The sequence below is a fragment of the Myotis daubentonii genome, chromosome 17 (assembly GCF_963259705.1).
Source record: "Myotis daubentonii chromosome 17, mMyoDau2.1, whole genome shotgun sequence".
Lineage (NCBI taxonomy): Eukaryota > Metazoa > Chordata > Mammalia > Chiroptera > Vespertilionidae > Myotis > Myotis daubentonii.
This window is the reverse complement of record NC_081856.1, coordinates 52665947-52691801: the sequence shown is the minus strand read 5'-3', so window position 1 is coordinate 52691801 and position 25855 is coordinate 52665947. Positions and strand designations below refer to the sequence as shown.

General features: G+C 59.5%; 1 protein-coding gene across 1 annotated transcript in view; it reads left to right on the top strand.

Moving 5' to 3' along the window:
• The window catches only part of COL22A1 (collagen type XXII alpha 1 chain), a 108741-nt gene extending 93437 nt beyond the window's left edge, over nt 1-15304 (top strand). Inside the window, exons 52-63 of the mRNA XM_059672366.1 lie at nt 566-610; nt 1220-1273; nt 1534-1587; nt 3904-3957; nt 4838-4909; nt 5294-5329; nt 6838-6882; nt 9166-9345; nt 9895-9961; nt 10327-10509; nt 12768-12845; nt 14665-15304. Coding sequence (XP_059528349.1) covers nt 566-610; nt 1220-1273; nt 1534-1587; nt 3904-3957; nt 4838-4909; nt 5294-5329; nt 6838-6882; nt 9166-9345; nt 9895-9961; nt 10327-10509; nt 12768-12845; nt 14665-14852 — 1056 coding nt within the window. The 3' untranslated portion in view covers nt 14853-15304. The remainder of the gene's footprint in view (nt 1-565; nt 611-1219; nt 1274-1533; nt 1588-3903; nt 3958-4837; nt 4910-5293; nt 5330-6837; nt 6883-9165; nt 9346-9894; nt 9962-10326; nt 10510-12767; nt 12846-14664) is intronic.
• The last annotated feature ends 10551 nt before the right edge of the window (nt 15305-25855 follow it).

The window sequence follows — 25855 nt, the reverse complement described above, 5'->3', positions numbered from 1 at the left end:
AAAAAATCAATAACTCCCCTGGCCCACATTCAATACAAAGGAAATAAAACACGAAATCCATGTCCTTTTTGCTGAATCCCGCTGCTTCCCACCCGATCACACCAGGAAGAGAACCTCAGGGTGGAGAAGGCACCTGCGTGGGGCCCAAGACCCAGGTGGCGCCTGCTGACCGGGTGGAGGGCTTCCTGGCGTCACCATGGAGACCCATGTGCTGGGGCCTGTGTTGGGGCAGGACCAGCCCAGTGGTGGGAGGCCAGGAGGAGGAGGAGTAGGAGGAGGAGAAGGAGGAAGCCTGAGGCCAGGCAACACCCGAGCTGCCACCCCACCACCTGGGGCATGTGTGGGGCCAGCCCTGCCACGCTGTGACTGAGCCAGGAGGAAGGGCCCTCACGCAGTCCGCGGGCATCGGGGACATGGCCAGCGCCCAGCACAGAGCAGGGCCCGCACCTCTTAGCGGGTAGAGAGTGAGGGGAGTCAGGACCCGCCCTGCCATCTCGCCAGGTGCCTGCCCCCCTCTCTCGCCAGCCTGCCCTCCGGTGGGATAACTCCGGTCTCTCTCACCCAGGGCTTCAAGGGACACACGGGCGATGCTGGCGCCCCCGGCCCCCGGGTAAGTGATGTCTTGCCGCGAAGGTGGGCCTGGCTGGCGCTTCCAGACACTGGGCTCCTGGGCTCCGCAGGCCAGTGCGACACCTTGTCACCCAAGAAGCCTAAAGCGTCATCCCTCGCCTGGTCTAGTTTTTCTAGAAATTTCTCGGCGGTGGGGGGCAGACGCTGACTCACAAACAATTGGACCAGGTCAGCTGGAATCCAGGTGGCACGGGGCTGGGCTGCACACACTGTGCCTCAGGGGCCCAGGGCCCAGCGCTCACTGTGGGGAGCACCGGCTTATCCTCAGGATCAGTGAGCAGAAGCCCCTGCCGGCCCTGGGAATGGGAGAAGCTGGGGTGTGGGGGGTCAGCAGGTGAGGAGGCAGAATCCCAGGCTGTGTGCCCGGCCCTGCGCTGCTGTTTCCTGCAGCTCAGAGGGGCGCACGGCCAGGACTCACACTGGCCTGTGGGCACCGCGGCCCCGGCGCAGGCCGGACCCAGGGGCGCCTGCTGTGGGCCCCCCCTCCCCTCGCTGACGCTCAGCCTTCTGAGACCCTGCAGAGGCCGCCGCCAAAGGTTCTGCATCTCCCTCCCTCCCAGCGCTGCTTCCTTTCTGCTTTTCCTTCCAGGGAGAGCCCGGGGCCATGGGGCCCCCCGGCCGGGAGGGGTCACCAGGAAAAGATGTAAGTGGGCGTCCTGGGGACCTGGCTGGGCCTGGGGGAGCAGGCGTGTAGGGGAGGTGCAAAGGGCTTCACCGAAGGACCAGGGGCCCCCAGAAACTACCAGAGAGGAGCTCACGGGGGCACCTGTGGGAGTAACTGGCAGTTATGGTGAACGTTAGTCCTGTTTGCTGGTCTTGGGGGGCGAGGTGAGCCTCGGTCCACATCTGTGTCCCATCACACTCCTGCGTGACTCGGCGATAACGTCCCTCTCTCCGTTCCAGGGGGATGCCGGACCCGTGGGGCCGCAGGGTCCCCAAGGACCGAGGGGCCCACCGGTGAGTTTCGCCTTGAGACCCACGTGCGCCATGTGTCTGCGGGTGATACCTGCTGGTTTACCCCGCAGCCCCACGTGCTGTTAAAAGTCTCAACATGTCTGAGCCGTTAGGACGTGGTGACCGCCCTGAACTCCCCAGCATCCCGCCCACACCCCACCTCTTTTCTGGAGCCACCTACCCACAGTCAGAAATTTAAAAGGTGCCACCTGGTCGGGCAGGGCCCGGGCCCTTGGGCATGCATTCCCAGTGGGGGTGCTGTCACCTCAAGGGACACACATGGTTCTTGTGGTGCTGAAACCCTTCATATATTAACCAGTGTGCACACGGAGCAGGCACACACGTGTGTAGCTGTGATGTTACCGTGTCCCAGGGGTGGTGAGGGAACAGAACACGGGTCAGTCAGGCAGGGAGGAGGGGCTGTGATAACAGGTGGAGGCCGGGCTCCGGAGCCCCCAGGCCCCCCGGGGCATCCCAGCCCCTTCTGCCCTGGCATCGAGCTTCCGCCCGAGGATCCAGGCTTTTCTCTCGGCCTCGGCCTCGGCCGGGAGCATCTGCTGCCCTGACTCAGAGGCGGCTCCTCCAGCCCCAGCGGGTTCTCACCACCTTGAACCAGACGCTGCCTGTGTCCGATATCGGCAGAGCCCGGTGCCAGGGCTGCCCGGGCATCTACGTAACTCACTCACGGAGTCCTCCCCAAACCCTGGGAGGCAGGTGCCATTCCTGTCTCCGTTCACAGATGAGAACAGGGCGCACAGAGAGGTCAGGTAACTTGCCTGAGACCACACAGCGACTCGGGCAGAGCCGGGGTCTGGACTCCAGGCTGCCGCTTAATTCAGCACCTTCCTGGCCACAGTTTGCGAGATTTCCTCCCCAGAACCACCACTGGCAGGAGGGTCCTGGTGGGAGGTTGGAGCTCAGAGCCGTGGGGAGGGGCTGGGCACTGAGGGGACCCCAAGGACGAGCGGGACCTGAGCAGGGGCCTCAGCCCAGGAGGGAGCCGGGCCCTCAGCCCAGGAGGGAGCAGGGCCCTCAGCCCAGGAGGGAGCAGGGCCCTCAGCCCAGGAGGGAGCAGGGCCCTCAGCCCAGGAGGGAGCAGGGCCCTCAGCCCAGGAGGGAGCCACGCTTCAGCCCCGTCGGCCCCGAGTGAGCAGGTGGCAGGTGCCACCGAGAGCCACCCTGCCCTGAGCGAATGTGTCTTGGCGCCTCCCTCCCTCCCGCAAACGCGAGGGCCGGAGGGAGGAGGGGCAGAGCGATGCGAAGCACGTATTTTTAGAGCCACACAGATGGGTGGTGGGTGGGCAGAGGGAGGAGCGCCCGGCAGCCCTCCCTGGAGGGGGTGAGTGGGAGGTGGTCCCACACACAGGCTGGCTGTGACCACGCAGGCCCCATGCCTCAGTGTACCCACCTGTGCCACAGTGATAAGGACAGCTATGGGACAACTTTTTAAAAATATGTATTTTTATTGATTTCAGAGAGGGAGGGAGAGAGAGAGAGAGAGAAACATCAATGATGAGAGAGAATCATTGGTCGGCTGCCTCCTGCATGCCCCACACTGGGGATCGAGCCCACAGCCGGGCGTGTGCCCTGATAGGTTCATGGGCCGATGCTCAACCACTGGGCCACGCTGGCCAGACACGTGCACTTTTAGGCCCAGGAGGCCCTACTTGCGATCCTACTGACAGCCATGTCCTGATGAGGTTGGGTACATGCGGTGGGCTCAGGTCGCCTGGGTCCAAGCTCACTTCCCTTTTGGGCAGGTGACCTGGCATTTCTGTGCTGGTTGGAGTGTGTGCCTGTGGTGAGCGGTGGGTGGGGCACTGGAGCCTGGCACGTAGGGAGTGGCCCTGCACGAGCCACGTGTCCGAGCCTCAGTATTCGCATCTGTTAAATGGGAATAAGGGCGCCCTTAGTGGGGGGGGGGGGCGATGCAGAGAGGTCAGCTGGCAGACGTGCCTCCTGAGCCGCTGGGAACAGTGTGGCTGCGATGTGAGCAGTTTTGCGTGGGACCGTTTGTCCTTGAGACGCTGTGAGTGAAGGACGTGTGGATGCACGGGTGGACAGGGTCGTGGTGAGTGACTGCGAGGCCGGGGGCACTGGCTGCTGGGTAGGCCTTTTCACGTGCCTGGACGCATTTCATTCTACAATATTATGAACTTGATATTCCGAGCTCCTGTTCGAAGCTCCTGTGAGTCAGGAGCGATTGAAGGGGCCGCGCTGCTGGAGCAGCTCCTGGTGAGAAGGCAGGTCCCCGCCCCCGGACTCCCTGCCCCATCACTGGCTCTGCGCCCTGCAGCGGTCTCCCTCTGCTTCTCCCAGGGCAAGAGTGGATCGCCCGGGACTCCAGGGGACCCCGGCCCCGCGGGAAGCCCAGTGAGTATCGCCCTGGGCTGCGTGACGGAGGCGGGCAGGCTCCGGAAGGGCGGGTGGCTCACGTCGCACGTTGTCTGCTCTCTGTCCCTCGCAGCATCGATGGGAAAGCATGGGGTTCGCGGGGCAGAAGCAGGCGGCGGAGGCAAGAGGGTGCAGGCAGGCCTCCTTTACAGTCTCAAATACATGGGGAGGAGAGGGGAGAGGGAAGGGGGCATAGAGAGGATAAATGGTGATGGAAAAAATAAAGAAATTAAATAGATGCGATTATGCAGTTGGCTCCCTGTGGACAACCACAGGCATTCAAGGAGCAAACCTATTAAAGACTTTTCTGGAAATGGGTCCTAAAACGGCCCAGCGCTGCTGGCTGTGCTCAGAAGATGAAGAGCCGGGGTCAGGCAGCAGGGCCAGTGCGCAGCAGGGATGGGCGTCCTGCTGGTGAGGAGTGGGTTTGGGGGGTGACAAGGATCGGGGGATACGGAGCAGGAAGAGGGTGGGCGAGTCACCAGCAAAGTCCTGGTCCCTGGAGAGAGGATCCGGGGTCGGGGTCAGGTCTGCTGGGGGCGGACATGGTGGGGAAGATGGGTCTTTGATGGATTCCAGGCTCAGAAATGTCAGCTTGTTCATGCATCTCCTCCCAGCCCCGTCTCCTGTATATTTTGTTGTGGCTAATCCTCACCCAGGATACATTCTCCATTGATTTTTTAAGAGAGATTGGAAGGGAGGGGCAAAGACAGAGGGAGAAACATCGATGTGAGAGAGACACATCGGTTGGTTGCTGCCTGCACGCTCCCTGACAGGGGCCAGCGATCTAGCCTGCGACGGAGGTACGGCCTCAGCTGGCACTTGACCTTGAAGAGCTAATCCGGCTCTCCCTCCGCAGGGCCAGAAGGGCAGCAAAGGAGAAAACGGCAGCCCCGGGCTCCCTGGCTTCCTGGGTCCCCGCGGGCCTCCGGTAAGCAGAGCACCCTGAGAGGGCCGAATGCCTGCCTCTCGGGGTACAGTCCACGTGTCCTTCAGCCCCCGTGTCCTCAGGTCCGCCTGAGGGTTACAGCGACCTGGTGTGCGGTCCAGGGTGCCTCATGCACTGGGTCACACCTGTGGGGGGGCCTCACCTCCCTGCGCCCTAATTGTGAGGCCCGGCGCTTGGCCTCCTCCTCCCGCCTGGAGGTCTCCCCGTCTCCCGCGCAGCCTGGCCCACAGCCCTGCCCGAGGCCCCTGCTCGGCTGCTCCGGCGAGGTCTTGGCTGGAACGTGATTGGGTGGATTATGTTTTGAGGACAGTCCGTGACCTGTGATGTGCAGCCGCTGAGCTAACCATGTCGTGTTCTGTCTCACAGGGGGAGCCCGGCGAGAAGGGAGCCCCAGGCAAGGAGGCAAGTGTCGCCCCTCCAGCCCTCCCTGGGTGACCCTTTCCTATGCAGATGCGGGCCAGCTCCACGGGGGTGACACAGGGAGTCCCCCGGGCCCTGGGCCTGGCCGAGCTTCACACTTGCTCACTGAACGGGGGTCCAGAGTTTAAATTGGCAAGGGCACCACCAAGTCCGTAGCCGGTCCCGCGTACCATCTTTTTAAAAAAATAATATATTTTTATTGATTTCAGAGAGGAAGGGAGAGGGAGAGAGAAATGGAAACATCAATGATGAGAGAGAATCACTGATGGGCCGCCCCCGGCATGCCCCGCACTGGGATGGAGCCCGCCACCCAAACATGTGCCCTGACCAGGAATGGAACCGTGACCTTCTGGTTCCTAGGTCGATGCCCAACCACTGAGCCACACGGCCGGGCAGGGACCCCGCCTTTGGAATGAGGAAGACTGCTCCCCTCTGCGCCTTTGGGTCACTTTCTGAACCGGAGGAGCCGGGTCGGAGGGCTCCGTATCCAGGCAGCGGGTGCCCCTCCCCGGCCATGCTCCAGCTCAGTGGGTGGATCGCTCATTCACCCATCGATCCCTGTTGCCTGCCGCTCACTGGTGACGGGAGAGAAGACCCCGCCAGCTCCCCCGCCCATGGCTGCCATCACAGCAGCCCTCCCTGGCTCCCTGTGCCTCTCAGCCAAAGTCTAGGCTCTGAGCAGGCACCCAGGTCTCCCCAACCTGACCACCCCCCTTTCCAGCGGGAGCCCTGTCCCCTGCTGCCCGGCCACACTGTGCCCCCCATTCCCGCCTCCAGAGAGAGGCACATGGTCCTGTAAAATTACTTCAGGGCCGATTGATTTTGGCTGCTATGACATTGACAGAGACTTGGTGGCCGAGACAACAGATGTGTATTTCTCAAAGCTCTGGGGACCAGGGACGTCCAAGGTCAAGGTTCCGGCCGACTGGCTTCCTTCCTCCCTCGTTGCGCTAGCCGGCCACTGAGTCCCCAGGCCCACTCCCCCGCACCCCATTATGGGGGCCCTCCCTCATGACCTCATCCAAACCTAATCACCCCAAAGACACCCCCCACCTCCTGGGTCCATATGAATTGGGACACGAACATGCGTCCATAGCGGACGGGGAGTGTGCCAGGGGTGGAGGGGAGGTGGCTGGCCATGGCCACTGGACAGCAGGGCCGCACGCTCCTGCATCGGGAGTCATAGACGTCACCACTGCGTGGGAAGGGCATGGAGGGGGACAAGATCCTGAAGAGGACAGTCCATCCCCGGAAAGGGGAGGAGGACGGGGAAGGGGGCCGAGCGTGAGCGGGTGCCACGGGCCTTGGTGGGAGGAGGCCAGGGGAGGAGGGGACCAGGCCTGCAGGGTCCGCACGAAGAGGGTGGCTCTCGGGGCAAGGGGTCGAGACCCTTGTCCTCAGCACAGGGGTCGGGTAGAAGCACCGAGGGTGGAGGTGCCCGCGCAGAGGGGCCGCCCGGTGAGTGACCGTCTGTCCTGGGTTCATTGCAGGGCGCCCCCGGGAAGCCTGGAGCAGCAGGACCCAGAGGAGAGAGGGTGAGTGGGAGCGTGCCACCTGCAGGTGACGCTTCAGGGGCCGGGACTCTGTCCCCACGCGGCCTGCACAGCCGCCTGGAGAGCTGACTCCTCCGTCCGCAGTTCTCGGAGGCGGGTCCTGTCCACCACCTTGTTGTAGTCAGTGCTGTTGGTCCCCATGCGCCCCCTCCCCCTTTTTAATAATTTTTTATTGATTTCAGAGAGGAAGGGAGAGAAGAGAGAGAGAGAGAGAGGGAGAGAGAGAGAGACATCAATGATGAGAGAGAAGCATGGATCGGCTGCCCCCTGCACGCCCCACACTGGAGATCAAGCCCGCAACCCGGGCATGTGACCTGACCAGGAATCGAACTGTGACCTCCTGGCTCATAGGTCGATGCCCAACCACTGAGCCACGCTGGCCGGATGGTCCCCCTTTTTTGGTTGTTATTTGAAGCAGTGACGTCGTTGCAATTACAAATGCCAAGGACGTGAGAGACCACAGCTCCCCCTCCCTGGGCACGCCTGTGTGCACCGTGCTGGGCGCCCAGAGCCAGGCTCGTCACCCGGGGTGACAGGGAACAGGTGTTTCCATAATGAATTGCTTGGCGTTATGCTCAGAAAGCCTTCCTTACATTTCGTTTCTCCAAAAAGAAGCACAGAGGGAAGTCATTGATTCTTTTAGCAACACCAGTGGGGGAGGGGCACCCTCACAGGGGGACAGCGCCCCTGCCTTCGGCGGATTAAACACCGTGTGCCCACAAGCCACCGCTTGGCCGCCTGTCACCCCGTCGCCCCACACGGTGTCGCCGCCCCCACCCCAGGCGTGTCTTCCCTCGTCCTGCAAAGTGTTCACCTTGGTTTTCTTCCGAGTCGGGTGGCGAGGAGAAGCCCTGCGCCTCTGGTGTCCCTCCCTCTGTCCTGTGGCTCCTGGTTCTGAGGCTGAGCCAGGAAAGGGCTGCGGATGAGGCGGTACTGAGGGGTTTCCCCTCCCCCCGGCCCGGTGTCGTGCGGGTGCCCCGGGAGCTCTTGCTGCGGGAATGGCTGGAGGTTTGGTTGGGAGCCAGGACACTCAGCCCCCAGTTATGAATCTTCTCTAGGCCCAATCAATACGCTGAGCGTGGCCGCCACGTTAAGTGGATCGGTGGAGCTCTGCCAGGGAGCGGCAGGCACTCGCCCTGCGCTCCGGGAGCCGGGAGCGGGACAGGCCTCTGCCGCAGAGGGTGCTGGGCCGGGTGGGTAGGAAACGCTGGGCCCCGAGGGGTGGCGCCTCGGCACCAGGTGCCCCGGGCCCTGGGCTACGATCCCGAGAGGACAGCTCCTGTGATCGCACCCGAGACATGGAGTGACCGCCTCGGATCTGGCGAAGTTCATGTCTAATTCACGGCTCTTTCATCGTTGGTGAAGTCAGACAGACACATAGACAGTGCAAGTTGCAAAAAGCGATGCAGTGAAAGCGGGGCCCTCCCCCAGGGCCTTGGTCCCCATCCCCTCCCAGGGTCCGTCCCCGCCATCCGTCCATGCAGAGGACCGCGGGTGGGTGTGCGATATGCCTGGGTGCTCCCCTACTTATCGCCCAGAATAGCCCCTACTCGCCCGCTGTGCTGTTTCTTTGGTTCTTCCTGGGAACGTATCCGCCGGCAACGTCGCATAACTACCCGTCTGCCTTTGCCACGGCTCCGGGCACGTCCATGCCAGGCCCCTGTCCCAGTGGTCACCAGCTTCTGGTCTTTCCCCCCTCAGTGGGGCCTGCTGACCTTGGGGCTAGTCATGTGACCACCATGTTTTCAGACCCTGGATCACTGAGTCCTGATGGTTAGCTACACAGTAGCACACGGGGTGGAGGACTGGACCGCCCCCTGGTTGCCATGGTTTCCAATTACTGATCCAGGACCTCAGACTCTGGGTCCACAGTGGGGAGAACAGGGTCCAGGCAGTATGATGCTCGGTGGCCCCACGAGAGCTGGGAGGAGGGAAGGGAGGTTACCTATGTGTGAGGCCCCTCTGTCCGTGGTGCCGCTGTCCCTGCAGCTGACGGAGGACACCGAGGCCGGAAGTGGGCCGGCAGCTGGGCGGTCGGTCTTAGAGGCGGCAGACGGAGGGAGCCCTGGGCAGGGGTTTGGAATCAGAGTTCTCGTCCTGCAGACCACCTGCGTGACCGTGGCGGGTGGCCGTGTCCCCTGGGCTCCATGTCCTCACCTGGGCCGGGACAGATGGAGGCCTCCTCTCTGGGAAGCAGAGGATTGGGGTCCCCTGCCCCAAGGCACCTCCAGTCCTTTGCTTGCCGACCCTTCTTTCCCCCTCTAGGGAGATCCCGGCCTCAAGGGTGACAAAGGAGCTCCTGGTGGGAAGGGCCAGCCCGGGGACCCGGGCATCCCCGGCCACAAAGGCCACACGGGCCTGATGGGCCCCCAAGGCCCACCTGGGGAGAGCGGGCCGGCCGGGCCCCCGGGGCCTCCGGGCCAGCCAGGATTCCCGGGCCTGAGGGTAAGGATGCTGCTGGTGCCGCAAACGTGGGCTCCTCGGGGCCGAGGGGGGGCCCGGGAGGGTGGGACCGTCAGTGAGGCAAGGGCGTAGCCCCATGTGGCATGAGGACTGTTCTCAGAGATTCATCAGTGTCCCGTGTCCCTGCGTGGGCCTGGGCCGCACTCTGCTCCTCTGAGAACCCCACTCCAAGACTGTGCGGTCACCTGTGCAGGGCCGGGGTGATGGGCGGAGGGTCAGAGCCAGAGGACATGTGACAGGAGTCCATGCAGGCGGGCGGGGCTGGAGCCGGTCCTGGGGGCGGGCAGGACCTCCCCAGGGGAGATCCGGGGCCAGCCCCCCGGGTCTGTGCAGGGAGGAGCAGGCGGGCCAGCGCAGGGGCCCAGGTCACATGTAAAACAGGACGCTCTGCTTGTGCGACGAGGAGAGGGGAGGGGAGGGGAGTTCAGACGTGGAAAGGACTGGCAGGCAGACGCGGAATGTGTGGTTCCTGCCGGGGTCTCCGAGCAGGAGTTCCTGGGGAGGTAGATAACCCGCCTCCCTCCCTCCCAGGGCGAGCCTCCCTCCCTGGACACCCTGCGGCGGCTCATCCAGGAAGAAGTCGGGAAGCAGCTGGAGAGTGAGTCCTGCCTTTCTCCTGTGTAGATGCGGCCGGGGCTCTGACAGCCCGGGAGCATCCTGTCGCTTCTCCTTCAGCACTTTGCAGCCTCACGTGGAAAAGGCGGCTGAGAGTCACTCCATAGAAATCCAGGTTGAGGGCACCTGGCAGGCTCTAGCCAGCCTCACCTGACACGGACCCCTCTCCAGAGCCCGACTTGCCCCTGCTTGATTGCCTCTCGTATAGGCAGCTCACCACCTGCAGAGCCAGCTCTGCTGTGATCATTCCTTCTCTGTGCACTCAGTCCCCGAGCCTTGCCGCGGGTCACCGTGCTCTCCTCTGTCCTTCATCCCTCCCTCACGAAACCTGTTTTTCCCACTCCGCAGCCAAACTCGCCTACCTCGTGGCCCAGATGCCCCCGGCGCACGTGAAGACGTCTCAAGGCAGACCTGGGCCACCAGGGCCCCCCGGAAAAGATGGGCTTCCCGGCCGAGCAGGCCCCATGGGGGACCCGGGACGGCCCGGGCAGGGGGGTCTGGAAGGACCGTCCGGACCCATTGGTCCCAAAGGTGAGTGAGGACCGGGGGGGATGTGCTTCGCAGTGTCCACGGGCAGAGAAGGACCTCGGTGAGGTGCCTGCACCACTGAGGCATGATTTAGTCCGTCCCCATCGCGGTGTGGTAGCCAGCGTGTTGGCATCGTGTACTTTGGCCATAGGGATAAACACACGGTTTGTGGAGTTGACAGTTTTGCAAAATTCTGCTTCTGCCAGGAGGACTGAATCCATTGCCTTCCCTGCCCTTGTCCTCCTTGCACCTCCACCGCTCTGGTGTCGGGGGGCAAGGAAACGCCTTCCTGCCCCTCTGAGAGTAGAACTGACTGAGGACGGGAGATGGGACCTCCAGGCAGATGGGCACCAAACCTCCGGCTGGAGCTGCAGCTAAAAACGGCGGCAGAACCGCCAGCTCTCACGACCCAGGCCTTCCCTGGACCCGGGCGCTCTGGGCAGCAGGTCTCACCTGCAGCTTAGCCCACGGGGCAACCAGCGAGAAGGCGCTCGCTCTGCAGGCAGACAGACAGCCCTGCAGGCGGACAGACAGCCCTGCCCTCAGACAGACAGCCCTGCAGGCAGACAGCCCCGCGGGCAGAGAGACAGCCCCGCAGGCAGACAGACAGCCCTGCAGGCAGACAGCCCCGCGGGCAGAGAGACAGCCCCGCAGGCGGACAGACAGCCCTACAAGCAGGCAGACAGACAGCCCTGCAGGCGGACAGACAGCCCTGCCCTCAGACAGACAGCCCGGCAGGCAGACAGACAGCCCTGCGAGCAGAGAGACAGCCCTGCAGGTGGATAGACAGCCCTGCAGGCGGACAGACAGCCCTACAAGCAGGCAGACAGACAGCCCTGCAGGCGGACAGACAGCCCTGCAGGCGGACAGACAGCCCTGCAGGCAGACAGACAGCCCTGCCCTCAGACAGCCCTGCAGGCAGACAGATAGCCCTGCAGGCAGACAGATGTGGGAGAGTGAGAGGAAGGACCAAAACCAAACTCCCAACCTGATAAGTAGCTCCCCCCCTGGGAAGAATAATGGAGTGGGGACACCGTGTGTGGCGTGATTTCAGCTGCCACTTCGTGACTTGGGCCTCGGGCAATGGATGCTCCTCCCTCTTCCCTTCCCATGGCCTGTTTCCTTCTAGTTCTTCATTCATTCGTTCGTTCATTCATTCATTCTTTCATTCGTTCCCTGTAATGTTTCTCCTCCGGAAAAGGCTTTCTGTTACATTTGTGTCCAAATCCCATCTCTTTTCATAAAACAAAATGCATGAGATAAGTGTCCATAAGAAAACATAAAACATAGAAAAACATCAGACCGGGAGGAAGACTGAGCAAATGTAGCCGTTCCAACAGGGAAGACTGGTCTCACGCCCCACAGACCAGCACACTTTCCATGGGATTACAAAAGAGAACCATCGCCGAGCGGAGATACTGTAGAAACGACATAAAAGGTGACCGATGGGAAAGGAGCGGAGGGGCCCGCGTACTCAGTCTGTACAGTGTTAGCTCAGACGCGGCTCGGTGCCCGCGGGGCTGGGCCCGGCCTCCCTGACCCTCTGTGGTGCTTTCCTTGGTGCCACAAACGTGGGCTCTGCGGGGCCGAGGGAGGCCAGGGAGGATGTGACCTTCAGCGAGGCAGGGGCGCAGCCCATGTGGCACGAGGACTGTTCCCGTGGATTCTTCAGTGTCCCACGCCTGGGCCGCACGCTGCTCCGACCAGCGTGCTCTCCGTGCCGCTTCCCGCCAGCCGCGTCCCAGCTTCTCGGGAGGAGAGCTCTGCCTTGTGCACGTGCCACAGGCCCGGGGATGCTGGGCTTGCTCCCTCTCAGAGGTTCTGGCAAGTGCTCTGAGGACGTGACGTGTAGCCTGCGTGAGTGGATGCACCGACACGTGTGTCTGCGGCGAGTGTGTGCGTGTGGTTGCCTGCGTTTGCGTGAGTCTCCGTGTGTGTATGAGTATGTACCTGTTTGCTGGCGTGTGGAGGTGCCTGTGTGTGCATGTGACAGGTAGTTATGTGTGGGGTTCACGGTGTAAATGTGTGACCTGAGCATGCATTTAGGAGCGAGTGTCAGTTGTGTGCACCTGTGCGTATTTCCAAATGCGTGCACGTGAAGGTGAGTGTGGGGAGTGTGTGAACAGGACTTAGGGCCCAGCTGTGGGTGGTCGGAGTGGAGGCCGCAGGCCCCTGAGGACCCCCCTCCTACACGGGGGACCCTGTCTCTGCCCTCACCATGGGTCCGTCTCTACGCCTGAAGGTGTGCGTTCCCCTCACAGGTGAGCGAGGAGCCAAAGGTGACCCAGGAACGCCAGGTGTCGGCCTCCGAGGCGAGATGGGCCCCCCCGGAATCCCAGGTGGGCATGGCGTCTGGGGTCTCTGGTGGGGATAGCGTCCACGGTGGTGGGTCCCTTCGGGGAAGGCTGGGGAGAAAGGGTGACCTTTAACTACAAGGTCACCGGACACGGATTTTCTGTCCCATCTGAAATGCCGCTTCTGGACTTGCTAGGACAACGGTGGGACATCCCTGGGCCCTTGATTTGGGGTGAAAGAGGCCTGGGCCGTGCTGGGAGCTACAGCCCCTTTCAGCCATCCCCAGGGCGCGCTAGCTTCTTACATGGGCCAAGGAACTTGCATAAAAACGCAAGTTCAGTTGGTTAAGCAGCCTTTCCCACATACCCTTGAACGTGGAGCCCTGATTCTTTCCCTCTGTGCCCCATCCTTATGTCTCAGCATATCTGGGGGGTGCTGGCCAGGCGGCAGGGTGGCCAGTAGGGCTGGCTTGTCCCAGGCTGGCCTGTTCGGGGACCAGGCAAGTGCATCTCCCCACCCCGGGCTCTGTGGGAACGCAGCAGTTCCACGGTGCGAGATGGACGCAGGAAGTGGAAGGAGTGACGCTCACTGCGTGGTTATCGAGCTCCGTGCCACTGAGGTTTCTAGGTTTACTTCTAGTTCACACCATGGCCCGAGGTCACTTCTGAATATTAAGCTAGAGGCCATTTTAATTTTAGTGTGTATATATATGTATATATATCTTCCTGATTTTCCAAATGCCCTCCAGTGGCCACAATTGCTATTCTCCTTAGAGAAGATGCCTACAGATGCATTGTAAATACTTATTTCTGACTCCTTGCCTGCTTCTCAGTAGCTTGAATGTTAATAATATTTTTAAATAAGGCGATTCCAAGTAAAGAAGGGGGAGTTGACCGTACAGATGAGGTTGGGGTAAGACTGGACTTCAGGGGTTCTGAGCTGAAGGAATGAGTAGGCTGCTGGTCTCAGGACCTGGCCTAGGGCAGGGCTGTAGGTGACATAGCGACCACCAAAGCCCTCATGAATTTTAGTGTTCCCGAAATGTCTGAAGGTCTTTTTAAGGCAAGAATCTACTTTTTATTTCGTTTATGGGGGACTCAGATTTCCTAACATGATTATTAAGACTTAAGAAGGAATCTCATTGCGAAGGTTAACTCTAACCCTTAGCACCGAGCTTCCCAGTTGCCAAAGCAAAAAGGGAGACAGGTTGATTATATATTGTGTCATGGTGCTTAATAAGTGGAGGCAGGGAAGCGTGTCCATGGGTCATATTTTCTGGGTCATTCTGGTCTGTCAGTTGCTTGCATTCTGTTTACGTGGTCTTTGCCCATGATTTGCACAATAGGCGGATGTGGTCCCTGTCTGCAGGTGCACACGTGATAAAGCTTAGAGATTGCAGACTGTCTGGGACAAGCTGGGTGTGGAGAATGGGATGTCACCAGGTGTCTCTAGGGACAGGTGAATCGGGTGATGGTTAGTGACAGGACTGGGCGTCCCACTCGCAGTCAGAAGCTCCTCCCAGGAGCCTGTGAGAACACAGAAGGCCGGGTCTCCCACCCGCCCCCTACAGAGCACAGGTTCCGTCCCCGGCTGTCCCCTGCCTCTGTCTGCTCCTCTCCGGTGGCACCAATCGCTGTCCTGGCCAACAGTCCAGGCAGCGCTTCCCCTGCACAGCCAGGTGCCCCTGCGCCCTGGTGTCCACGGAGCCCGTCCCGGTCTCTCAGGGCACCGTGCCCAGTGCCCAGACCCGGCTGCTCTCTGAGGGTGTCTCCAGGGCGGCTCGTTCCGGTGGAAGCACCGAGAAAGGGCTCGTTTGCTCCGGAGAAACCTGACTCCCTTCTGTTTGTTTTGCTCCTTGGCCAGGTCAACCTGGGGTGCCCGGCTACGCCAAAGACGGGCTTCCTGGGGGCCCCGGCCCTCAGGGGGAGACCGGACCCGCTGGACACCCCGGCCCTCCGGGCCCGCCTGGCCCCCCCGGCCAGTGCGACCCCTCCCAGTGCGCCTACTTCGCCAGCCTTGCCGCCCGCCCGGGGAATGTGAAGGGCCCCTAGAAGATTCCAGAAGGCCCGGGGACTGCGGTGGATTTCTGAAACTTGAACTCAGAGCCCGAGGACGTCAGAGATCTTGAAACATTTTGGCCACCTGCTTTTCTTTTTATCATTTGTTTTATTTTCTCAAGAGACCTCGGTGTTATTAAAACGAACAGATGCTGGCGGTCAGATTATTATTTTTATTAATTATTATTGTTATTGCATTTGTTCATGCTTTGTGAGTTTTGCTCCTTCTCCTCTGAAGTGGAAACTTCTTTTGGGGTCAGCGGATTGAGTCTTAGTCCCGACAGCCCGTCGACTGGATGCTGCCCATGAAGGAACTCCTGGTGCTGAAACCGACCAGCCTCTGGCCAACTAACCTGTTCGCCCCGAAGGGAACTGAAGAATGAATTGGTGCTTCTCTCCCCGCCGAGCCGGAGGCGCCCGGGAACCTTCCCAGGAGGGACAGTGAAGCGAGACCCGTGAATGCTCTGCCTCCCGCCGGGGGTGCAGAGAGCGGGATCCGTTCCAGGCCTCTGCACGGAAGTGCCACGGGATCCTGTCCGGACTCGGATGGGGAGGCCGGTGTGGGGGGAGCAGGCCCTGCCCTTCGATGCGGATTTGGCATCTCAGCCACGGAAGGACCTGTCCGTGCGAGCGCCTTACTGACCTCACTCACCTGCACTGTAAAGGCGGGCGGCGGCCGCCCCGGGCGCTCCTGAGGGTGCAGGTGGGCAGGTGCTGCCGGAGCTGGGATGGGTGCCTCCCCCACACCCCTGAACCAGCCTGGGTGTGTGTGTGTGCGTGTGCGTGTGTGTGTGACACGCCGGCCCGCACAGGTGCTCAATAAATCTGATTTCCTGTTCCTCAGCCCCGTGACGATTCCTCTCTTACCGCCATGTCCTTATCAGCACCTGTGGGAAGGAGAGAACGCGGGGTTTCTGTCATCCAGGCTTCTGAGACCTAAGAAGGCTCATCAAACAGAGCAGGACCTGCACAGACCACGCCCAGACCGCCGTTCCCACACTGCTCCTCCCCAGGAGTGGGGGTCGCAGCTCCGCCTCCCATCGCCCTGAGGTCTGAGGGCGGACGGTGAGGGCGAGGTGGGCCCTGCTCTGGGCGGGGCACCTGCCAGGAGGCGCACCCTGTTGACAGCTGACCTTGGGCTGCTTATTAACCCAGACCCCGCGTGCCGCAGGCTGGGCTGTTGCCAGGGAGATGTTGCTGAGGCATCTGGCCCGGCCTCACCTTGGTCTCCTGCCCAGGTCCCCGTGGTCCCCGTGGTCGGGTAGAATGGAGAAGGGGAGGTGTTCCTGGGCCGGCTGTCGCTCAGCGCTGCCTCGTTCTCCAGGGGGCGGAGTGCGTGGGGACCAGCGAACGAGGATGTGACAGAGACGGGCCTGAGGACCGGCGTCTATTCCCAGACGGACGCGCCCTCCTTTGAGCTCAGCAGACATGGCGCCAGGTGCTGGGGAGGGGGGCCAAGGTGACCGGGCACAGGGAGGTCACAGCCTGCAGAGTGGACTATAATTAACTCCAAGTGCTATTTCTGGACGAGGCACAGGGAGACGGGCACGCCTGGGACAGCGCCTGACAATGTACTGTCATTAGTGCTGCGCGAGAGAGTCCGGGCCGGCGTGGACGACTCTCCAGTAACAATGAGAACAACAGCACCTGCCCGGTCTAAACCATCCCCTCCGAGCACCTCCCTCTGACAGACCCCGAGCCCATCCTTCCCCAGAACAGAGGATTGTGGGAGGCACTGAAGGCTATGCTGTGCTGGAAGCAGAGTATCCAGTGAAAGACACAATAGGCAAGTTTCCTGCTTTCAAGAAATTTATAGCATCTTGTAAGGCACGGGTGAAATCCTATATAATAAAAGGCTAATATGCAAATTGTCTCCTCCACCAGGAGTTTGGCCAGGGGGTGGGGCTGGCCAGCCAATCACCTGTGGCCCCTCCCCCCGACCTGCCCCACCCAACTGACCCCGATAGGGGCGGGCCAGCGGGACCCCACCCATGCAGGAATTCATGCACCAGGCCTACAGTTGTACATAAATAAATGATTGCCAGCTGTTCACCAAAGAGGGGGGCCCCTGAGGAGCCTCTGGACCAACCCGGAGGTTCTGTAAGGGGTGACTGGACTGCTCCCCAGTAGGAGGCCGCCCCTCCCCCCCCCGAGGCTTGCTGACCTGGCTGAGCTGCTGGGAGCAGGAAATGGCTGTGGGGAAGGCAGCTGGGGACGGGTTCACGCAGAGAAAGGAGAGGCAGCCCCTCGCCTCACGTTCCTACTCCCAAATGTAACTGACATGGAGCCAGCCGTGCACAGGCCCCGGATGGAGTGAGGCGGGGGTTCAGGCTGGCGAGGACCCCGGGATGGAGCTGAGTCCTCGCAGCAGCAGGATGGCATGCTCCACGAGGGATGGACGCAGGCGGCTGCGGTGGCGGAAAATGGCAAAAAGACCGAATCTGACTTACACGCTGAAGAAAACCACTCTCAGTGAGGGGAGTGGGGGGGGTCCTACCATGACAGCCGGTTCCATTAGGGAAAGTGACATGGGCTCATGCTCCTGCCTCCCTCAACCAAAGCTGTGCTGAGTGGAACACTGACTATTACAGTAACGGTGTAGCGATAGGCTTTGTTGTGTAATGTCAGCCTCATGGTTGTTTGTTCTTTTCCTTTTGAAAGTATCTCGAGTTTATTCTCTGTAAATGTCTGTGGTGTCGCCGTGGGGAAAGGGTGAGGGCTGGGAGGTGGCGTTTCATCCTGTTTCTTCTAGTCCTGCTACTGGTTGGCAGTGAACACCAAGATCTAGTCGTCAGCAGCCCTTTCTCCTGATGGCTGACCTCGGCCTTGAACACAGGACCCACCACGCTCTTCCGCTGGAGGGGAGAGAGGAAAGAGATTAATTTCCAAGCAGAAGCAGCAGCAGAAATGAATGGAAAACGGCTGATGAATATCAAGAGGCAACTTAGTTCTCCTGGAAACAAACAAACAAAACAGGCAGACAGACGAGCAAAAGCCTTGGGAGCTCAGACCGGGACAGCAGGCCTTGAGGCTCCTGGGAACCTGCATCTGATCGCCACAGAGGAACAAAACCAACGCGGAGTGCGGAGCGGGGGCATTCTCAACGAACTCATCACTTCTCGCGCCTTAAAAATGTAAAGTTGATAAACACCAGGTAGAGTAATAAGGGAGATCCATCACGCATACTAAACCGCTCCTTGAATGCGTGATGCCGCCTGAACCTGGCGGGTGCTGATTTTCTATAAATACCGAAACTTCCTGCTTGTCCCCGAGCTATTCATTGCGCTTGGAAAGCCCATGCATAATGAATGGGAAATCCGTTTGTTCATTAACGTGAGAAATGAAAGATCTCTCCCTCCCCGGTTACGTCTCTGATTAATGTGGCTCTGACACAAGCTAGCAGCTCTCTCAGCGCTCCCCAGGCACTTTCTGAGGGATGCGCGCTCGACCGCCTGGCCGCTGGAACCTGAAGGCTCAGGCAGGTTTTGCTGCAGCGAGGAATGGGGCCCTTCCACAGCACAACCCCAGAACCTGCCCCGGCTCGCTGGTCACCACTGCTGCTCCGGCAGCTGGAGCCTGAGTTAGGAGCGCCGGCTTTTGTTCGGTGGTAGCTGACAGACTCCGAAGAGGACATTTCATTTTTTTGATTCTCGGTTTCTTTAATCTGTTACAGAGAGAAAAGGAAAAAAATAACAGCATATTGTCTTCCTGTCGCTTCTACAACAAGTTGCCTCAAGTGTGGTGGCTTAAACCAACTCAAGTGTATCTTACATTTCCACAGGCGGAAAGTCATCCCGTCCCCGGGCTGACGTCGGCGTCAGCAGGCTGCTTCCTTCTTCTGGGAGCTCTAGAGCAGCGGTTCTCAGCCTCGGCTGCACATTAGAGTCACCCGGGAATCTTTGTAAAATCCTGATTACTGGGCCTCATCCTCCGGAAATTCTGTTTCTTTGTGATGGGGTGGGGCCACAGCATTAGTAACAAAGAAACAGAATTTCCGGAGGACGAGGCCCAGAAATCAGGATTTTAAAGATTCCCAGGTGATTCTAATGCGCAGCCAAGGTTGAGAACCACTGCTCTAGGCAGTGGTCGGCAATCTGCGGCTCTCGAGCCACAGATTGGCCCCTTGAGTGTGGCTCTTCCTAAGCCTTAGGAGCACCCTAATTACGTTAATAACAACGTACCTACCTAGATAGTTTAAGTTTAAAAAAATTTGGCTCCGTTGACTAATGAGTTTGCCGACCACTGCACTAGAGGAACATTAATTTCCTTGCCCTTCGCAGCTTCTCAGGTCTGCCAGCACTCCTTGGCTCATGGCCCTTCCAACATCAGCGAAGGCAGCAGCTTCAGGTGGCGTCCTTTTGACACCACCTCTCTCCCACCTCATTTCCATGGTGATCTCTCTGACTCTGACTCTCCCTGTTCGAAGGTCGGCTTGTCAACAACCAGGATTCCGCGTGCAATCTGCATTTCCCGTTGGCCATGCAGTCTTTAGAACAGCGGTTCTCAACCTGTGGGTCGCGACCCCTTTGGGGGTCGAACAACCCTTTCACAGGGGTCGCCTAAGACCATCGAAAAACACATATTTAATTACATATTGTTTTTGTGATTAAACACTATGCTTTAATTATGTTCAATTTGTAACAATGAAAATACATCCTGCATATCAGGTATTTACATGACGATTCATAACAGTAGCTAAATTACAGTTGTGAAGTAGCAACGAAAATAATTTTATGGTTAGGGGGTCACCACAACATGAGGAACCGTATTCAAGGGTCGCGGCATTAGGAAGGTTGAGAACCACTGCTCTAGAGTCACAGGGTCCAGGGAGCTTTGCGGCCGCCTTAGGGGCTATTGTTCTACCCACCGCATCTCGCAAGATTGCTCCAAGGGCCATGGGAGATGCTGAGGGTCACTGATTGTACAGTGTCTGCTGCACAGTAAGGAACTGATACATTGCAGCCGTCATTGCTGCCTTTTGTTTCACCCTCACAACCAACTCGGGAAGCAGGCTGGGCAGGTGTGATGATCCCCCTTTGACAGAAGAATACTTAGATGCTGCCCGGCCGGCATAGCTCAGCAGTTGACCTATGAACCAGGAGGTCACGGTTCGATTCCCGGTCAGGGCACATGCCCGGGTTTCGGGCTCCATCCCCAGTGTGGGGCATGCAGGAGGCAGCCCATCCATGATTCTCTCTTATCATTGATTTTTTTGTCTCTCCCTCTCCCTTCCTCTCTGAGATTAATAAAAATATGTATTTTTTAAAAATAATACTTTGAAGCTCAGAGGGGTGAGGCACTGCCCCAGGCCGCCAGCCAGCCAGCAGCTGGAGAGGGGGCCCTTCTTCAGCTCCGTCTCAATAAACCTTGGCTTAGGATTCTGGGACAAGACTGGGGACAGTTTTGAATGACAAAGCAGTTTCTGGCTTTGAAAAGCAATCACAGCAAAGCCCAATGGTGCCTCTCGCTGGGCCGTGCCAAAGCTCTAATGGAAGGCATTAGTCAAATTGGAAACGGGCGGGCCGCTGTCCTTAGCCTCAGAGAAAACCCTATTTCACGCCCGGGTGGAAAGCAGCCCTGTTCTCCCCGAGCCCTGCCCCCTCCCTGCAGTCTCAGGGCCCTCACCCCCACTCCCCCTGGGCGCTCCCTGCTGACCCCGCCCAGGGTGTGAGGCTGGAACCTGGGAGGCCCACAGGGAGTGTCAGCCCCCACGCGCTGCCCCGTGGTGACCGCAGATTCTTGGACGGCTCGGGCCTTTGGTGATGCTCGCAGCCCGGCTGTGGACATGGTTTGCTGACAGGAGGGTGGGCGGAGGCACCTGTACTAGAGTGGACCCTGGAGGGAGAAGACAAAACCGCGGACTTGCCCATCAAACACCATCGAGGGAGCTGAGCCCTGAGGGCGTGGAGGTGTTGGGACGGTGTGCCGGCCCTTGATGGGCTCCCAGGCCAGTGGGCGAACAGATACGGACAGAGAGTCTGCCAACACTCGTTGGATCATGGACCCTTCCAGCATCATCAGAGCCAGCAGCGTCAGGCGGTGTCCTTCTGACACCCCCTCTCTGAGTGTGAACATGCCGCTGACCCTGCAGGACCGCATGGGACCAGCCCCGGGCTCTTGCTCTGCCGGGGTGGAGCGGGGAACACAGGAGAGCGCTGGCTGCATCCAGAACACCCCACCTTCATGTCCTTTGCCACGAACAAGTCATCGGTGTGTCCATGCTCCTGGTGCCTGAGCCAGTGGCCGCAGAGAGGACCGCAGTCCCGGATGCACGTGATGGCTGGTGCGAGGTCGCCGACCACCTTCTAGAACTGACCACGCCCAGGAGAGCAGGGCCTTCTCTGTCGTGTTCTGTGGCGTCTTAGTGCGCAGAGCGGTGCCCGGCGTCCGGCAGACACTCCATCAAGCGTCCTCGGTGACGGGCCAGCTGAGCCAAGTTTGCAAACAATAAAAGGCTGAGCTGATGCAAAGGACTGACGTTGAAAACGAGAACTGGACTCGCAAAGCTATCACAGAGACCAGTGGGGGCAGCAACACCCTCAGCTGGCAAGGAAGGAAAGGGCGCATGTGCAGGCGAGGACAGGCCCCTCCCAGGCCTCGCGGAGGAGGAGAGCATGTCTCACTTACAAGACAAATGGACGAGCATAAAATGCTGGGCCTCACGCACCATATTTTCACTGCCGGTAGGAGAGGCTGTTCTGCAGTTTGTTGTTAACACCTGTCACATAAAGAGGAAACTCAGGGCGTGAAGGAAACCTATTGCAATGCTAATGGAGTGTGTCTCTGGCTGGTGGGTAATTTCATTTTCTTCCTCCCGCTTTGGTATAATTTCCAAATCCTTGCGCAGGAGCGTATATTACCGTGGAACGGAGCACATCACACGCCCACGCCCGCCCGCGATGTTTCTTATTACGCGTGCGCAGCGCCAGTTCTCTCCATGGTCCCGGGGCTCGGCGCTCTCGCGTGACTCCTGGTCCCCGGGCTCGGCGCTCTCGCGTGCCTCCTGGCCCCGGGCTCGGCGCTCTCGCGTGACTCCTGGCCCCGGGCTCGGCGCTCTCGCGTGACTCCTGGTCCCCGGCTCGGCGCTCTCGCGTGACTCCTGGCCCCGGGCTCGCGCTCTCGCGTGACTCCTGGTCCCCGGACTCGGCGCTCTCGCGTGACTCCTGGCCCCGGGCTCGGCGCTCTCGCGTGACTCCTGGCCCCGGGCTCGGCGCTCTCGCGTGACTCCTGGTCCCCGGCTCGGCGCTCTCGCGTGACTCCTGGTCCCCGGCTCGGCGCTCGGGCGCTGACTCATGGAAACGTGAACCTTCACCAGGAGAATAACTGCTTCCTGCGCGGCCTGGGGCGCTCAGCTGGCCGCCGACCCAGCGTGGGTCCCTGTGGAGCTCAGGCTCTGCGTCTCGCCTCGCGGGGTCAGTACTCCCGTGGGGTCGGCGGACGGTGAGCCTGTCCCGTGCTGCCCGGGCCGCATCTACACCAATGCCCGCAGCACCGCGCACGCACGACGACGGCCGAGGCTCGCAGGTGAGTGACCGCCGCTCCGCCAACGGGAAGGACGGGGTTTGTCTCGTCGTGTTTCCATCCCTTCGTTTACTCACCCCCGTCCTCACCAGCGCTGGGCAGTGGCCGGGGGCCCAGGCCCTGAACACAGAGGCCTCGCTGGCATCCCGCGGGGACCTGCTGACCCCTGAGGCGGCCGAGAGGGGCGCCCTCCGTCCGGGCTCTGCTCTTCTAGGGCGTTTATCTGAGTCAGGCCTAATGTCTCCCTGGTCACAGCCCGACTGAGGCTTTTCAGTGCAGTTACTCCATTCATTACTGTTTTGCTTGTCCTAGAATGGAGCTCAATCCTCTCTCTCTCTCTCTCTCTCTCTCTCTCTCTCTCTCTCTCCCCCCCCCCTCTCCCTCTCTCCCTCTCTCCCTCTCTCCCTCTCCCTCTCCCTCCCCCCACCCCCCTCATAGACAGACAGACACACACACACACTCTGCCCAGAGCTTCTCTCCAAGGCCTTCTCTTTCATTCTTATTTCCCCTTCTGAAGTCACGTTCCCTGTGACCTGCTTGGCTCCAGCTCACCGTCTGGCTCTGCGCACCCGTGATCTTTATTACAAACACACCAGGCAGCACCCCCACCTGCTCAGCGCCTCCAAGGACTCCCCACGACACAGAACAAGCCTCCCCGAGCTCACGCAGGGGCTTACAAACGCCACGGGCATCGGGCTGGCTCTGTGTCTGTCCAGATTGCCACACTGCCTTCCATGCCACTGAAAACATGGCAGAGGTTCCCCCGGAAGGTGTCCTGAGCAAACCGACACGTGCCTCGTACCTTCCCGCCTCTGGCGGCACGACCCACGGAGAGAGTCAAGAGCCCAGCCGCCGGCGGGTGGGCTGGCCTCGGAGCGACAGCCCACTTGCAGAGCCTGCTGCCCCCCGCCCGTTCCCCCTCAGAGACCGGCGCCCTGCAGCCTGATGAGTGAGGTTACTGGGTCCACTCCCCCTCCGGTCGCTGTGTGAACACCGCCGTGACTCCCCAAGGCTTCCAAGGGTCGCTGAACCCGGAACCCCTGAGCAGAGAGCGGACCAGCCATTTATCCCGAGACACAGAGGCGCTGGCGGTAAACGGTGCCATTTCAGCCAAACCCGGGGCCTCCGTCTCCACTCACAGCCGTGAGGCGCAAGTGGAGACAGGGACTCACAGGCAGGAGCCCGATGGGGAGAATGGCAGGGAGTTGAGTTTCCTAACTGTGTGTTCAAAATCGACTTGTCGTTTCTCAGCAAACAAAGGGGCCCGTGGCCGACGGATGCCCCTGTGAAGCCGCAGGCCCCGCCGAGGTGGGTATCAGGCCTGTCCGCCCTGGCCGTCGGAGCTCCTCCCACAGGGGTGTGTTCAGAAGCCCATTGATTGTCCAATACTTAGAAACAAGCAAAGATTTACTCCGGTGTTCTGTTCTTTTGGATGCTGTTGTGAACGGGCTTCTGTCTTGATTTCTCTTTCCGGGAGGTTGTCATTAGTGCATAAAAATGCAACCCATTTCCGAACCTTGATTTTGGATCCCGCAGCGTCACTGAATTCGTGTATTAGTTCTTATAGATTCCTGGTGGTGTCTGGAGGGTTTTCCATGTACAGTATATGTCGTTTGCAAATAGGGACAGTTTTGCTTCCCCCTTTCCTGTTTGGCTGCATTGCCTGTCCTTTCCTTGTATGATCACCGAAGATGAACTGCTAGTACAACGTTGAATCCAGGTGGTGAGAGAGGGAATGACACCTGCTTTAAGTTGACGAGTGGGCAGGAAACGTCACCGTCCGCGCGCGCGTCGATGCTCCATTCTGAAAATGTGCATCTTTTTCTTTTCTCGTCCCCATGGGCAGCCTCTTCCCCTGTGGAGTTTATGTAGATTGTGCTGTAATAACTGTGCTTCAATCTCGTGGACTTTGAGCGTCATCGTGGGATGGGGCTCTCTCCCTGAAGACAGTAAACCCTGCAGCAGTCTGCATACAGCAGGTGCTCACTAACTGGTGGAGGACCTGAATGTGATGCTGCCCGTCCCCTCAGCTGAGGTGCAGCCTCTGGTTTTCTATAAGAAGCATTGGGACAGCCGGCCATGCGGCTTCAGACCCGTCCCACGCGCCCCACGGAGAGGCTGCGTACGACGTGCCAATTAAACGGTTGATTATGCAGCGAATATATATAGTTTTCATATTCATAAAGCAATCATCTATTATTAAGATTTCTTCTCCATTTAAGTGAGAGGGTCCTTTCTGTGGGACGTGAGTAAATTGCTTTCACAGCGGCGGGGACGGGCCGCGTTTTCTTTTCAGCGTCGACATCCTAATCGGAGCCTCCGTGCTTCCCAAGACGCGTTCATGTGCAAACCGCGGTTTGTGGGGCGGGCGGCTTTCCACAGAAGGAAGCGGGCCAGCGAGGGGCTGCGTGCGTGATGGACATCATGGGTCTCCTAGGCGGGTGGCGCTTTCCCTGAGTGCTTTCCACACCTGTTGGATCTTTTGTAGCTTAAAAGACCCTAAAAAGCAGGCAGTGCTAGCCAGGGTCATCGTCACCACTGACAGACGCTGACACTGTAACCTGAGGACACGAGGCCAGCGAGTGGCATGTCAGTGTCAGTGAGCAGTGGGGAGAGAGGTGGGAATGGGGGTCCTTGTTAGGACTGTGTCTTTCAGGGTCCCTGAGCTGGACTTCCCTCCTCTGTGTGCGTGAGGGGGCTGCCCAGTACCTGGGGCACGGGCTCCGGGACCTGTGAAGGGCTGGGCACAGGTGATATCATTGCCTCAGCCCCTGCTGCTGAGACCCTCGCCTGGCAATCTTCCCACTGTTTCTCAGCGCAGCGTCTGACTCAGGAGTCACGGAAGGCGTTGTCCTGCGGGCCTCTGGCCCTCGCTTCTGCTCCCTCTTACTCCTGCCCTGCTCCTGGCTGCCGCCCGGTGGAGCCAGCGCTGCGCCCTGTTTATTTTGTGACTGGCACTCGGGTCTCGATGTGAAGGAAGGACCACACCACAGGTCCCCACCTCCTCCCTCTGCATTTCAGATTCCCTACCTCCCTCGGCTTCATTGTAACCTAAGGGTGTCAGGAGGTGAGGCCAACATCGTGGGATAAATTATTTGTCCTGGTGTAGAGGGATGGAAGGATGGATGGAGGGAGGGAGGGATGGGTGGATGGGTGCATGAAAGGATGGGTGGATGGGTGGACAGATGGTTATTGAAATATACAAAGGCCTAGACTTCAAAATTTTGGATCATTTGAGTCAAGGTGATTTTTAAAATGTTAAACAACATTTCCTTTTACCTGATGACATAAAAGAATAATGTCTTATAGGCTCTTTAGAAAATGTAGCGAAACACAGTGAAAAGAATTAAAATCACCTGTACCCCCAACTCTCAGAACCTGTCTTGGTTTTGTATACTTTTAGGCTATTATACTTTTTCTATTAATTTTATACCAAAACAGATCACACACCATAAAACTCTTATAAAATCTATGTT